Source organism: Saprolegnia diclina, assembly GCF_000281045.1.
Source record: "Saprolegnia diclina VS20 unplaced genomic scaffold supercont1.92, whole genome shotgun sequence".
Classification (NCBI taxonomy): Eukaryota; Oomycota; class Saprolegniomycetes; order Saprolegniales; family Saprolegniaceae; genus Saprolegnia; species Saprolegnia diclina.
The window spans coordinates 9618-23518 of NW_008246159.1; the positions used below are offsets into that span (position 1 = coordinate 9618).

A 13901-nucleotide genomic window follows, 5' to 3' on the forward strand; every position below is an offset into this window, starting at 1 on the left:
AAGGTACGACGCCGTTATTGATAAGGCTGAGGTGGAGCATTGCTATTAGCACCGACCATCACCAAGGTGCGCGGTTGCATCGACCAGTACTTTGCGACGAGCGCGCTCACGACGCCCGTGGCCAACGTGACGCTGCAGATGACCAAGACCAACGGTGTGCACCCTCGCTTTACATCTCTCTTTGGCCGCCTCTCGCTACCGTATGCGACAACGTACAACTGCATGGCCAACGACACGATCGCGATCCAAGGCCGCCACTTTGGCGACAACTCCATCGTGCAGATCAACGGCCAGCCGTGCCGTGGGCCATCGACACTCCTTGCGCCGATGCTCGCCTCGGATACATTTGAGGAAGAGGTGCTGCTATGTACGTTGCCGCCCAACGCGCTCGATGCACCCAACCCGGCAGTCGTGACCGTCATCAACGAAGCGTTCCGCGGGCTGCGCGTCGACGGCCGCTTCGTCACATATGCACGTTCGCATCACCGTCTCTCGATACATCCTACACCAATCCTTTTCATGATCACTAGAGCCCGTGACGCTAACACAAGCACCGACGCTCTCCAACGTGGCAGCCCACGCGATGGACGTGACGTGGGCCCCGCCGAGCGACGTTTGGCAGAGCCTGACGACGACTGGGTATATGGTGGCGTGGACCGACGGCACCGCCACCGCATCCGCGGTCGTCGGGAATGTCACGACAACGACGATTCGGCCGTTGGCCGCCAACACCACGTACAATGTCACCGTGACAGCCCTTGTCGAGAACCAAGTACACACGACGCATAGCGACGACTGGTTGTGCTCACACGTATGAGGCAGCGCACGGCGCTATGGCAAGATGTGGATCAGTACGGGCGCCGGGCCGTGGACGGCACGGCTGTCATAGGCGGCCCGTCGCCGGTGGCTGGCCCGGCGGTGCGCACGCTCCTTCACGGTATACGATGCTTTTGTTAGAGTATACCACTGGTGGCGGTGCGTAGACATTGCGTTCTCTAGCTTCTCGGCGGCAGCGATTCTCAACAACTCGGCCACGTATCCGCACACGACGCTAGGGCCCACGGGCGACGCGGGCGGCCAAGGCGCGTTTGGCCTCGTGCTCCTCGGCCACGCCAACGTACGCTCCTGGTTGTTACTGCATCGTTATCGAGGCTGGTACTACGAAGGTGCAAAATTGCAACAGCACTAGCGTCTGTTGCGACATCCTCGCGAGCACCAATGCGTGCTACCTCACGTGCGCGGCGCTGCCACTGGCAACGACCCGAAGCTCACCGACAGCGTCGCTGACGACGATCCGCAACAGTAGCGCTGTCACTGTGCCACCAGCTGTCTTGCCTCTTCCGCCGTGCGGGCCTGCGTTGCGCCTCACGGGCTCAGCGCCGTATTTGACGGGGGCAGCGTGGTATCCTCGGCCCATGACGGTGAGCGAAGGCTTCTCGACGACCTTTGCGCTCCGCATTTCCAACCCGTCGTTCCACTGCAGGTTTATGGACGACGTGTCGACCCACTGCCGGTACTGTTGTCGTACTCGCACTGTCAAGTTTAGCATGGTGGTATGCAGATCGCGGGGCGGTGACGGTCTCGCCTTTGTGCTCCAAGGCGTCAATACCTCGGTTGTGGGACGGGGCGGCGCGGGACTGGGCTATGCGGGCCTCGAGAACGCGCTGAGTGTCGAGTTTGACACGTGGTCGGTGGCTGCAACTCGTCGCGAATGGATGACTTAGGTAGTATGTACGCAGGTACAACGACGACCTCGCCGACGCTTACGAAAACCACGTAAGCGTCCAGACGCGGGGGTTTTCATCGCCGAACTCGGCCCACCATGCCTTCTCGCTCGGCGCTACGACCGCGTACGTGCGTTGGACCGCGCATTGCAGGCTCCCACTCTATGTGCTGCAGGATCCCCGATCTCACGGACGGCAGCCACGTCGTGACCATCACGTACACGCCATGGCTCACGACCGACATGTTGTCACTGCGCCCAAGACATAGCGACTTAGCTACTTTGGTAGGGCGTTTGCGCCACACTTTCAGCCGTCGGCGTACGTGTCGCAGCTGCTCCCGCACTGGAACACGCTGGGTCTCGGGTGCCTTGCGATCACCCTCGACGGCCTCGACGTACTCAGCGTCCCACTGCACCTCGAGGCTACGTTGCAGCTGGGCATGGGCGGGCGCGCGTATGTGGGGTTTACGGCCGCGACCGGCGCCGCAGCGTGGCAGGTCCACGACATTCTCTCGTGGACGTTGGACGCCGACCGTCTGCTTTACTAATTGCTTGCTTCTGCTCGGTTGCTGGTTGCAGTTGCGTGTTTTTAGACTCGGCGATGACGTGGCGCGTGCTGGCTCCAGAAAGTGTTTCGGTGATTCTGGTCGTCGCCAGGAGGACTCGCTGGTGCTGCGATGGCAATGCAGCCGCCCCTGTTTTTCATTAGCATTAAATTTCCTCATCTAAAAGTCGATGTTGGCCGCCGTCAACTTGGCTTCAAGTTCGGCGATGCGCGCGTTCGCCGCGTCAAGCTCGGCCTGAAGCGCCGCCGCCGACTTGCCCGACGAGGCCGGGGCCGCGGTCGAGGACGGCGTCCGGGTGACGCGCGTCGGGCGGGCCGCGGCCGTGCCTTCCTTGCCGTGCGACGTGATCTCGCCAAACGTGTGCGGGTTGAGCGAGCTGAGCACTGGGCCCTTCTCCGAGCCAGCGAGCCATTCGTCGGCCGTGTGCGACGGCACGCCAGCGTACGTGTCCGGGTAGATGTCGTCCTGGAACGCGTCCGACTTGCGCGGCACGTACACGTGGAGGGGCTCGACCGCGTTCGTCGTGAGCTTGAGGAGGCGCGTCGTCTCGCACGACATGATGTCGCAGCCGCGCTTGGGGATCATGGCCATACCACGGGCAGCGACCGTCGAGCGGTACTCGTTGAGCGGGTACGCAAACGGGTCGGCGTCGTTCATCTCGTAGTAGCGGATGTTGCCGTCGCCCTTGCCGCACAAGTACAAGATGTTGGTGTCGGCGTCGAAGAAGGGCATGATGACACCGGCGGCTTGGTCAATGTCAATCTTCTTGAGCTCCTTATCGAGCTTGCGCGGGTCCCAGACCTTGAGGCGGCGCTGCGACTGGCGGCTAAAGCCGACGGTCGCAAAGAGGTCCTTCTCGCCGAGGAACGTGAGCTTGACACTCTTGCTGCCCTCGTGCGCGTTCTCCTTCTGCGCCGAGACCTGGCCCGAGCGCGCATCGTAGAGGCGGACGACCTTGTCCTTGCACGTCGTCGCGAGCGTCGAGCCCGTCCAGTTCCACGCCATGTCCTGGACGAGGTTCTCCGTGTTGTGCTCCATGTTGACGATCTGCGACCCCTTCTCAATGTCCCAGAGGCGCACCGTGTAATCCGCCGACGTCGAGGCCAAGACGTTCGAGGCCGTCGGGTGGAAGTACGTGAGCGTGACCTTGCGGCCGTGGCCCGTCAAGTCGACGAGCGGCTCGGTCATCGTCTCGGTGAGGCCGCCTTCCGGGATGCCCCACACCTTCAACGTCGTATCGTCGGACGCCGATGCAATGAGGTGCTCGTGGAACGGGTTAAAGTCAAAGTCCATGATCGCGCCACGGTGGCCGCCAATGAGCGGGAAGTCCGGGTCGAACTTGCCGACCTTCTCGTAGGGCACGACCGCGAACGCGCCGCCGCCGGCCTGGATGGCCACGGCGAAGAACTTGGTGTTACCCTTGATGTAGTTCTGCTCGCCCGTTGCCGTCGCCAGGCGCAGGTTGGTGTAGCTCTTCTCGATCTTCGCAGGCTCCATGTACACATGGCGGTACTTGGACGCACGGACAAACTGACTCATGATGCAGCCAAGACGACGAAAATGCTCGAATGGGGAAAAAGGCCAAATTGACTGGGATTTGTTTTATACACTGTTGCTTTCGATTTCATACACGCGATCTTTCGGGCTGTCGGAACCACCAGCGGTCGGCGCCAACGAGGTCCATGAGCGCACGACCGCGCTAGAGAAGGCACGTACAGCAACCGCTGATGTACACCATTGACGGGTTTGGCATGGTGGACGCCACGCGGCCTACCGAGGCGTGTGCAGTGGCGAGCGTGACAAAATGGGCGACGTCCGTTACGGACGCGCCGCGCGAGCAACGTGTCGTTTACCGCCAAGGCGGCGCGTAGCCATCGCTTCGAGCTACGCTACATTGCACCCATGGTTTATGCGCTAGCTTTCAACGCGGCTTTGTGGTGGACCGAGAGTATACTGTAAAGCAAGCGACGTCGTATAGACCTTGCCGAATGTGATGTACAGTGTAAAATACACGAGTTTCAACGCTGGATTGAGTTGACTGCATAAAGGATGATCCTTCTTCGAGGTGTAGCGACGCCAATGACGCGTCGCGCCTCTCGCCTGGCCGTCAACAGAGGACCAAGATCCGGCGCCTATTGTCCCCACACGGCGATAAAGACAAGATCGTGTTTAAAACAGTGTTGTGTAACAAACTGGATCAAATCTTCGTTTCAGCCAATCACCAGCGCGACATTTGGGATGTAATGTTGAAGCGTACGTGATGTACGGCCATGTCTCGTATGTTTATTGCACTTGTTCTTTGTATGCAAAGACGTACGGCAAGAGCGTACAATATGTACGAGGCCAAATTTAATAAAATCGATGTTTGGGATTGTGAATACAGCGATCGAATGATAAAATAAACGATCGCACAACGTGGCGCTCCGGAGACATCTTGGTTTCCAAGCACGACTGAGTGGATGACGACCTGGGACGACGTCGAAGCGCAGGTCCGCGCCCGCGCCGAGGAGCTGCCGACGTGGGCGCTGGCGGGCGTCGCTGCCGGGACGAGCGCGGTGCTCATCTTCCTCTTCTGCATCCTCTGCAAATGCTGCTGTGGCCGCAAGCACAAGTCCCAGTACGAGGCCATCAGCAAGGACCTCGAGATGGAGGAGAAGGAGTTCGCCCTCGGACGCACGCTGGACGGCGACGACGACGATGAGCTGCATCACTTGGAGGCCTCGACGACGATCGAGGACTTTAACGACGACGAGATGCGCCAGCTCGAGATGCTAGACGCGTACCGACAAAAGCTCGCCAATGACACGGGCGTGTCGAGCTCCGCGCCGTTGTCGCCGACGGCAGCCACCACGTCGCATCGACCAAAGCCCGCGAAGGCAACCGCCAATGACGACTGAGCGCTAGGCAAGGTTGTATTTATTGTAGCATTGACGTCAATGAAAAGTTGGATCTGCGTCATCGTCGCTCTCGCAGACTGCACGTCCGAAGAGCACGCGTACCGTAGATGGACCAGCCATGGGTGTGCGCAGCTGCTTGAATTCAGGCTGCGCGTTCGTTGCGACGTGGGCGCTTCTCGCCACATCGCGCAATGTGCCGAGGCCCTTCTGGTCGCGAGATCGATGGAGACTGCCGTTGCGAGAGACTGTCCTTTTCGAGTGCAATGGCCTCTCGGTCGACGACGATGCGCGCAGTAGCGGCGAATATAAGCCAGCTACAGCTAGTTTGGCCAGCCGCGTCGTTGGGCCAAGGCTGACATCGCAACCATACTCCAACGCACCTTGATGGCTCCGTAGCGCTCGGTCTTGCGCTCTGGTGCTTGTACAGCGACCGATTCTTAGCTCTGGAATTTAGAGGGTGCACCGAAGCGGCAGCTTAAGTACCTCTCGGCGCAACGCAAGCAAGTCAAGCGCATGCAGACGGCATTGGAGTACACTGTAGGCTCCACGGAAGCGGATGTGCGTGCATTTGCATGGACACGAGCAGCTTGCGCTTGATACGAAGTGCTGGAGCGCAGATCACCGCACGCTCGTTTTGCCAAATAAGCGTCGACGAGACAATGAACCACCAACTAACGGCGGTGGGAAATCACGTGTACAGAAGTATCTGTGGCGCGCTCGCGCTTACTTTTGTGCGTGGCCCCTCTGTGCGCGACTGGAAAGGCTACGCGACACAGCGCGCGACACGCAGCTGATAGATCGATGCATTACCGGAAGCTTGCCATTTGTATCAGTATCCGGATGATATCAGAGTATCGGTGTATCAAGATGGCTCGGACGAAGACGATCGCGCTGATTGTTGCGATGGCTCATTATTCAATTTGCCATCGACCATGAACTCGCCTATTACCTTTGACGTCTGCGCGACCTCGCCGGTGCAGTTTGGCGCTCCCTCTATTGAGGCGCCGATGACCGAAAGCATGGACGGCCAGTGGGTCTCGTCCGACGACGCGCTGCACCAAGTGAAAGAGGCTTCGTCGCTCGGCGCGTGGATGCTCGACATGGCTCTCGACGTCCCCATGAGCCAGCTCCAGTCGACGCAGGTGTACGTCCGCATCTGAACAACTCGTATCAAGCGATGCAGCGCCGTATGCAAGATCGCCCCGATAGCAGCTACCGCCCCATACGCGCTTGACACCACGTTTCTGTTTGTATCTATTTATGTATCAATCGAGTCATGATGTCACCCATTCTCGTCTTGACACTTTGCGTGCAGGACGCCATGCATATCGAACGATGCGCTCGCCTCCAAGCTCATCTCAATGGCTACGATGTCTACGTAGTCCATCATAGACAAGGAGCCAACGAACACAACATGCTGGGTACATTCACATCAGCAAAGAGCACGCCAAATGGAGCCACAACATTCGGCAAACGACCCTTGCTGATGTTTAGCGGCAGTTTAAGACTCTCAGTTCTTATCGCCGATGCAAGCGGCCTCACTGACGAAACTATAGTCGAAGCTTGTTGATACATCTACGACCATGATCTACGACATTGCTTCTCGTGGGATAGGGCAAGTGGTATGGCCTGGCAAGTTCTCGTAGACTGACGAAATGTCAATTCTCCTCGACAAATGAAGAACATGCAGAGCAAAAACGAAGGACCGAATCACTACCGCGCAAGAAACATAGCCCAAAACAGCAATTGACCACATGTAAAAGTCCGTCTTGTGAGCGAATTCGTCAATTGTGGCGTGAAAACCCACCGCGTCCGAACGCTTTGCATGATGATGGGGAGAGAGGAACCTCTTATAGTTTATTCGGTTCAAAATATGTATGTTTAGAGTATCTCGATGCTGATTGGTGCGCGGGTGATTGGAAGTGTACACTGGTTGGTGGAAAGTGCAATTTGCCGCGATGGACTACGAAGGGAAGCTCTCCAAGTCGGCGTCCAACCAGCTCGCGCAGTCGCTGCGCAACGAAGAGAGCGGCCGTATCAAGCACACGGGCCGCGATGACCGCGCTACGTCCGAGCAGGTGCTCGACCCGCGCACGCGCATGATGCTCTACCGCATGCTCAACCAAGGTGTCGTGACCGAGATCAACGGCTGTCTCTCGACGGGCAAGGAAGCTAATGTGTACCACGCACGCCTCGGCGCCGGTGGCGAAGGCGCGATCAAGGTCTACAAGACGGCCATCCTCGTCTTCAAGGACCGCGACAAGTACGTCTCCGGTGAGTTCCGCTTCCGCCACGGCTACTGCAAGTCCAACCCACGCAAGATGGTCAAGCTCTGGGCCGAAAAGGAGATGCGCAACTTGAAGCGCCTCAAGGACGCCGGCATCTACTGCCCGGACCCGATCATGCTGCGGTCGCACGTGCTCCTCATGACGTTCATTGGTATTGACGGGTGGGCGGCGCCGCGCCTCAAGGACGCGCGTCTCTCCGAGTCGCAATTGCGCTCTGTGTACATTTCGTGCGTCAAGACGATGCGCGTCATGTACCAAGTGTGCAAGCTCGTGCACGGTGATCTCTCCGAGTACAACTTGCTCTACTTCCAGAGCAAGCTCTACTTTATCGATGTCTCGCAGAGTGTCGAGCACGAGCACCCGTGCGCGAGCGAGTTTCTCCGCAAGGACTGCAAAAACATCACCGACTTCTTCCAGAAGAGCGTACGTTCACGATGGTCTGACAGTCTTTTCTCATACTTTGTCGCGTAGGGCCTCGACCCGATGTCAACAAAGGAGCTCTTTGAGTTTGTGACGGACCCCCGGCAACTCAACGACGAGCAGGTCGATGCGATGCTCGATATGATCCAAGTCCAGGTTGAGGACCGCCCGACGACCAAGACGAACGAGCAGCAGGTCGAAGAAGCTGTCTTCATGCAGACCTTTATCCCGTCGTCGCTCGGCCAAGTGCTCAACTCGGAGCGCGATCAGCTTGCGTACGCCGAAGGCCGCATGGAGAAGACATTGTCGGCTGCGATTTCGCGCCTCGAGGTCTCGCAGCCGCGCCTCATGGACCTCCTCAACGTCGACGAGCTCGATATGGATGCGCTTGACGACTCGGACGACGACGATGACGACTCGGACGACGATGATGACGACTCGGACGATGACTCGGAAGATGACGAAGAAACGGACGAAGAGGAGACGGAGGAAATGTACAAGCAGCGCATGGCGTTCCGACAGGAGCGGCGCGAAGCCCGCGAGCAGGCCAAGGCCGCCGAGCGCGCCGAGCTCAAGGCCAACAAGAACCGCGTCAAAGAAGAGAAGCGCGAGAAGCGCGCGTCCAAGATCCCCAAGCACGTCAAGAAGCGCCACAAGAAGCTCTCCAAGCAAAAGAAAAAGTAGATTCATTTTTGGACTTGATACATATATATCGTCGGATGTAAACACTCCCCGCGAGCTCTTGCCGCACCGTACTAGTACTGTTTTCCAAAAGCCAGTACAATGGCACTCCGGTTGACTACTCGAAGGTGCTTCGCGTTGCTGCCTTGTCCGAGCCGACAGTTTGAACTGAAGAAACCAGGCTATGTACACCTATAGTACACTTGACGCAACAAGAAATGGAGGTGGCGTTCACCCCAGAGCTGCATGACCTGCTCTAGCGTCCCAGCCAACTTAGTCGTGGCGTCGTGCCTCGGTGTCGCCATCGCGCTGGGGCGCGTTGCAAGCACCAATCCAATGAGAAACGGGTGTGACTTGGCACGAGACACGGTGGCGATTCGATGCCGTCTCATAAGATGTGGTGGCGTTGGCTTGCAACGGGCTGTGCAAGACGACAGGGCCTGCACAAACGGCTCAAGCAAGGGACAAAGTACGGACCTGCTATCAAGGGTTATTTTATCTCTTGCAGCTATCAATGCCAGCGGCCTTGGCGTCACCTTCTCAGCATACATCTCTTGGTCTTGGCGTCCTTCCTAGCCTCTTCCTGCAGCGGCATCCAGGAACAAGATTGCCATTTCTCGAGCGATGCCATTGGCTAGAATAGTATCCCAGGCGGGCTGTGATTTGCTCAATAAAAACAGCTCAGCCAATCAAAGACCGTCGTTCAGGCATCGGGCCCAACTGCGTCCACGTACCAGAGGTTGCCGCGATACCTTGCGGCTGCATTCTCTACCGACCGGCCCGCCAGGTGCAGAAATGCCCAGGCCGCCTGGGTACTATGCCTCCGACAAGTGAGCAGAAGGCCTCTGAAATCCAATCTCGAGACCTCCGAGAATGTATACGGTTGGGTGGTGGCGTGCACTTTCAACTTGGACTGACTGCGAAGTTCAAAATGTCCAAGCGCCCCAAACCGAGGACGTCATCTTCGAACGATCTCCTCAGGCGATATAGGGACGACGTGCCCTCGGACCTCGCTTGATCGTACATCTTCGATCCTCAAGAAGACATCAACAAGATTTGATTTCCTTGTATGTCATGTAGTTGTCTACTAGCAACATGCTCATGACGATGGAGCACTTGCATCTTCAAACAACTTGCCGCTTCGGACGACGAACAAGAGATGGAAGAGCCGCATGACCTTTTGTCACGAGCGGCCGAGACCGCCGAGGTTCAAGTCAACGCCGCATGTCAGCGAAAACGCGGGATATGAGCCACGAGAAACTCAAGGCAAAAGAGTCGATTGTATCAATATGGCGACTTGAAACTTTTCTACGGCTTAGGCAGCACTCGTCTCGTGGGCACTTGGCGTATACGCGTCAAAAAGATGCGTCGTCGTCACCGGTGCGAGGGGCGTCGGCGTCGCCGGCCAAAACGTCACCAGACGCGAGCTGCCCGGGCGCAGGTGCAACACGTTGGCGCTCCACTGCCCGACGACCGCGGTCTCGAGTGTCACAAACAGTGCAGGATGCCCCGAGACGCACGAGACTTGGAACGACCACGACGTCACATTGGCCTCGACAATCGTCGTGGCAACGACGGCCGGCAGCAGCGGGAGGTCCTTGAACGGGCGGAAAAAGTGATATACCTCGTCGTCCAGCGACGGGCTGGCGACCGTTAGAAAGCAAGCCGCGCGGTCGCAGTCGTGGGCCGCTAAGAGGTCCGTCACGCTCTCGACATGCCACGCCACGACTGCCGACTACGCATCATCATGAGCTCACATTCTAGTAATATCAGACGCCGTACGTACCTCGGAATCCACGGCTACGGTCGTGTCAAGGACCTTCAGCGCAGTGGCGGCAGCCGCAAATCGATAGAGCGAGATGTGCACCACCACGGTTGCGTTGACATCGCTCACGATCGTCGCCGAGATGCTACCGGTAGTCGCATCTTCGTGGACGATCGTCGCTTGGGGCGCAAACGGGGCGCGGACCATCGCATGGAGCGCCTTCCAGTGCCCGTGGACGTCGATGCTCGACCAGCTCGGGCCGACCCAGACGTCGTTGAGCTGCCAGTAGAGCACGCCGGTCGCCCCAAGGCGCCGCCACGTGCCAATGGCCGTTGCATAACACAGCCCTTGCTGCACCTGCGTGAGCCACGTGTACGCCCGTAGCCGCTCGGCCACGGATCCAGTCGTGGGTAGCGAGGCAAAATGCAAGTCGAGTTGGTGCTGAATGTGCTCCGTGCCGTTGGGCGACCGCTGGCGAAAGGCCAGCATCGCGTGCATGGCGTCGATCGTCGCCCAGTCGCTTGCGTCGGTGACCGTCGCCCACGCCGCCGCCGACGGCATCGATTGAAAACCAAACTCCGAGACGAAGCGCGCCGCCGGGTACTGCGTCCAGTCCATGCAGTCGCGGACAACGTTGTAGTAGTGGACGTCACTAGACGAAGCGTTATGACGTGTCTGTAGCGCGTGGTCCTACCCGTCGTCGACCGAAGACGTATTCTCCCAGCGCTTGACGTACGGCGACGTGCTCAGAACGCCGTTGGATGGAGACGAGTCGAGAAACGGACGCCCGGGGTCGGCGGTCAAGACGATCGGCGCCACCGTGTCGACAAACACCTTGACATAGTCGGTGACGGCGCGGTCGCGGTTGAAGACGTTGCCGTCGGGAAGGAACCACCCGTTGGCAAACTGGTCCATGATCGACTCGTTCTCGTTGTTGCCGCCCCAGACCACGAGGCTCGTGAACTTTTTCAGGCGCCGGACTTGGTAGCGCACCTCGTCCGCCACGGTTTTGAGAAAGGACGCGTCCCGCGGGTACGCGGCGCAGGCAAACATGAGCTCTTGCCACACGAGGAGGCCGTGGGCGTCGCAAAAGGAGTAAAAGGCGTCCGACTCGTACCGGCCACCGCCCCAGACGCGCACCTACACCTCGAGCATCCGAACTCGCACCCCAGAAACGCAATTACCATGTTCATGTGCACGGTGCTCGCACTCGTGAGGAGGTGCGCGAGCGTGGCGTGCGTCGTCCGCGTTGGGAAGACGTTGGAGGGCACCCAGTTGGCGCCCCGTACAAAGATGCGCCGACCGTTTATGATGAACCGAAAGTGATGGCCGGTCGGGTTGGCGGGCGACTGGTCGAGCACAATCGAGCGGATGCCCAATTGGCCTCGGCGGGCATCGAGGCGAGTGCCGGACGTCGTCGTCAAGAGGAGCTCGACGTCGTAGAGGTGCGGACGTCCGTAGCCCTTGGGCCACCATAACTCGGGGTTTTGAAGCGTGTACCTAAAGCATGCCGGTCGTTGTGGTGCAAGGGTCGAGATACAAAATACGTCGCTTCGAGGTACGCCGGCTTCGACGTCGACGGAGCGACGGCCACGGCGACTGTGACGTTACCGAGGCGCACATGCAGTGCCAACGCCGAGTCGTTGCAGACGCCGTCGATGAAGCCACGAAACACCAGATGCGCAAACGACATGTCTGGCGCGTGCGTCTGGTCAATCGTGTACTCGTCGAGTCGGGCGGCGCAGGCGGACGGCAGCACGAGGTGCACGGGACCCGCGAGTCCCACGGGCACAAAGGCTAGTACATGCCGATCATGCATCTCGGTATCAACGAAGCCAGTGTACCGGGGCCCCAGTCCCAGCCAAAGTCGCTGCCTGCCTTGCGAAGAAACGGGCGATGTGTTGGCTCTGCCCACGTGTTGGGGTTGATCGTCGCCGGGACGTAGTACGGATACGCCGCCGCCTACAGTTGTGAGAAGTTGAGAGCTCGAGGGTGCTGGCATGGATGTACGAGGCGCGCCGTGTAGGCTAGCGGTGGCTCGAAGACAAATGAAAGATGGTTTCTGCCCGCATGAACGTAGGCGGTGAGGTCGAATGCATACGCTAGAAACGAGTTGGCCGTTGCGGCGACCTCGACGCCGTTGACAAAGAGCGTCGCAGGTCCGTCGATCGTGGCGGCGCGGAGGTGGCATGGCCGGTGCGCCGGCAGCTCGAACGTCGTCTCGTAGTGCCACGTTTCAGCGGCGACCCATGCCAGCGCGCGCTCGTTGTAGCGCTGGTGCGGGTCGGAGATGACGCCTGCCGACAAAAGATGTACATGCGACGACCCGGGGACTGTCGCGTCGAGGATCGCAATGGATCCGTTGCTGTTGCGGAACGTCCATCTCGTGAGCTCGCGCATGTTGGTCCGAAGCGCAAAGGCGGCCAGCGGGCGCCACGCAGCAAGCGCGAGCGCCGTCCACCACACTGCACTGCAGCGCATCATCTTGCCAGAAGTGGGATCCGACGACGAGAGGCACTTATTTGTGGCATTGCCATATTTACCACTTTTAAAAGTATCTGCGTTGTTGAAGTTGTGGCCAACCGTGCTCGGCGATACCGGTACCAAAATGCGCTCAAAGAGGTTGGACATGCTCGAGCGTATACCACTGCAATAATGGTCGCTCGCCTACAGCACCTCTGTATGGACCACTGCACCCGAAGAAGATACAGCGGCAAGAGTCGTGAGTAGTGCAATCTCGACGGAGCACGACGTTGAATTCTGGGTCAGTAGTCGAGAACGAACGACGAGCCTCTGCTTGCCCGGCGCCCGTTGGGCAGTTGTGCGCTGGCTTAAGATAGGCGCCAGTGACTCGATTGGTCGCTAATCTTGGTGGCACTGCACTTGGCGCCTTTCGCAGTCGTTTCAGTGGTCGTTTCGCTCCGTCCTGTCTATGCTAGCAGGGGCGGCAAGAATTCCAAGCAGCTCTTCTGCCAAATGCTTCTTGCGGGACGACGTATATTTTTGGGACGCACCGTGTGCCTGAAACAACCCCGAGCAGCGAGCCTCGAGCCTCTCACAATTCAAACTCCATCCACTTTGCCATGCGCATTTATCACCCGTTGACCCTCGCCGCCTTGTGCGTCGTCTTGCACGAGTCGCTCGGTGCCGCCCAGCGTACGATGCCCCTTGGATGATTCGACGGTTGACTTTTGACATGCAGATGCGAATGCTCTGGCGCACCCCGAGCATCGCAACGTTGCTCAGCCGATGAACGCTATGAAGCGCCACCTCCGCGGTGATCGGCGCCACCTCGACCGAAACGTAGCCGCAGACGAAATCAACACGACGGATGCGGCCCTCATCGGTACCACCGCGAACGACTCGGTGGGTGCCGACAACAACAACGAGGACGACGACAACGACGACAGCGATTCCAAGGACGCCGACGCTGACGCGGGCGAGGGCACCAAGCTTGACGATGTCAGCCTCAGCACCGACGCTGCTACCAAGAGCAAAGCGGTCGCTGCCGTGTCCTCCGACGTCAACAGCAACGATATCACCGACGCCGGTGTTGGTGAC

General features: G+C 58.9%; 7 protein-coding genes across 8 annotated transcripts in view; 5 read left to right on the plus strand and 2 right to left on the minus strand.

Moving 5' to 3' along the window:
- SDRG_15439 overlaps nucleotides 1–2471 on the plus strand; it is a 3064-nt gene extending 593 nt beyond the window's left edge. The window contains exons 3-11 of one of the 2 annotated variants that reach the window (XM_008621611.1): nucleotides 50–475; nucleotides 531–772; nucleotides 823–937; nucleotides 984–1117; nucleotides 1167–1513; nucleotides 1562–1687; nucleotides 1740–1850; nucleotides 1900–1968; nucleotides 2013–2471. In XM_008621611.1, coding sequence (XP_008619833.1) covers nucleotides 50–475; nucleotides 531–772; nucleotides 823–937; nucleotides 984–1117; nucleotides 1167–1513; nucleotides 1562–1687; nucleotides 1740–1850; nucleotides 1900–1968; nucleotides 2013–2271 — 1829 coding nt within the window. In that variant the 3' untranslated portion in view covers nucleotides 2272–2471. Of the gene's footprint in view, nucleotides 1–49; nucleotides 476–530; nucleotides 773–822; nucleotides 938–983; nucleotides 1118–1166; nucleotides 1514–1561; nucleotides 1851–1899; nucleotides 1969–2012 lie in introns of both variants that reach the window. The other variant, XM_008621610.1, reaches the window with a different exon arrangement.
- On the minus strand, nucleotides 2322–3985 carry SDRG_15440 (hypothetical protein). Its single transcript, XM_008621612.1, has one exon. The coding sequence runs from the start codon at nucleotides 3826–3828 to the stop codon at nucleotides 2449–2451; it is 1380 nt and encodes a 459-aa protein (XP_008619834.1). The 5' UTR covers nucleotides 3829–3985; the 3' UTR covers nucleotides 2322–2448.
- Nucleotides 3986–4703: 718 nt separating this feature from the next.
- Nucleotides 4704–5290, plus strand: SDRG_15441 (hypothetical protein). The gene has a single exon (XM_008621613.1). It carries the CDS (start codon nucleotides 4749–4751, stop codon nucleotides 5184–5186), a length of 438 nt encoding a protein of 145 aa, XP_008619835.1. The 5' UTR covers nucleotides 4704–4748; the 3' UTR covers nucleotides 5187–5290.
- An 828-nt stretch (nucleotides 5291–6118) lies between these two features.
- On the plus strand, nucleotides 6119–6346 carry SDRG_15442 (hypothetical protein; the record flags this gene model as incomplete). The annotated part of the gene is made up of 1 exon (XM_008621614.1): nucleotides 6119–6346. One exon carries the CDS (start codon nucleotides 6119–6121, stop codon nucleotides 6344–6346), a length of 228 nt encoding a protein of 75 aa, XP_008619836.1.
- A 778-nt stretch (nucleotides 6347–7124) lies between these two features.
- On the plus strand, nucleotides 7125–8649 carry SDRG_15443 (Atypical/RIO/RIO1 protein kinase). The gene is made up of 2 exons (XM_008621615.1): nucleotides 7125–7897; nucleotides 7946–8649. Exons 1-2 carry the CDS (start codon nucleotides 7145–7147, stop codon nucleotides 8576–8578), a joined length of 1386 nt encoding a protein of 461 aa, XP_008619837.1. The 5' UTR covers nucleotides 7125–7144; the 3' UTR covers nucleotides 8579–8649.
- A 965-nt stretch (nucleotides 8650–9614) lies between these two features.
- Nucleotides 9615–13162, minus strand: SDRG_15444 (hypothetical protein). The gene is made up of 7 exons (XM_008621616.1): nucleotides 12351–13162; nucleotides 12185–12302; nucleotides 11888–12137; nucleotides 11525–11840; nucleotides 11035–11480; nucleotides 10362–10992; nucleotides 9615–10310 (listed from the first exon to the last, which is right to left on the minus strand). Exons 1-7 carry the CDS (start codon nucleotides 12969–12971, stop codon nucleotides 9891–9893), a joined length of 2802 nt encoding a protein of 933 aa, XP_008619838.1. The 5' UTR covers nucleotides 12972–13162; the 3' UTR covers nucleotides 9615–9890.
- Nucleotides 13163–13423: 261 nt separating this feature from the next.
- Nucleotides 13424–13901, plus strand: part of SDRG_15445 (hypothetical protein) — a gene marked incomplete at both ends in the record, with an annotated part of 5585 nt that continues 5107 nt past the window's right edge. The window contains 2 exons of the mRNA XM_008621617.1: nucleotides 13424–13496; nucleotides 13543–13841. Of these exons, the coding sequence (XP_008619839.1) occupies nucleotides 13424–13496; nucleotides 13543–13841 (372 nt within the window). The remainder of the gene's footprint in view (nucleotides 13497–13542; nucleotides 13842–13901) is intronic.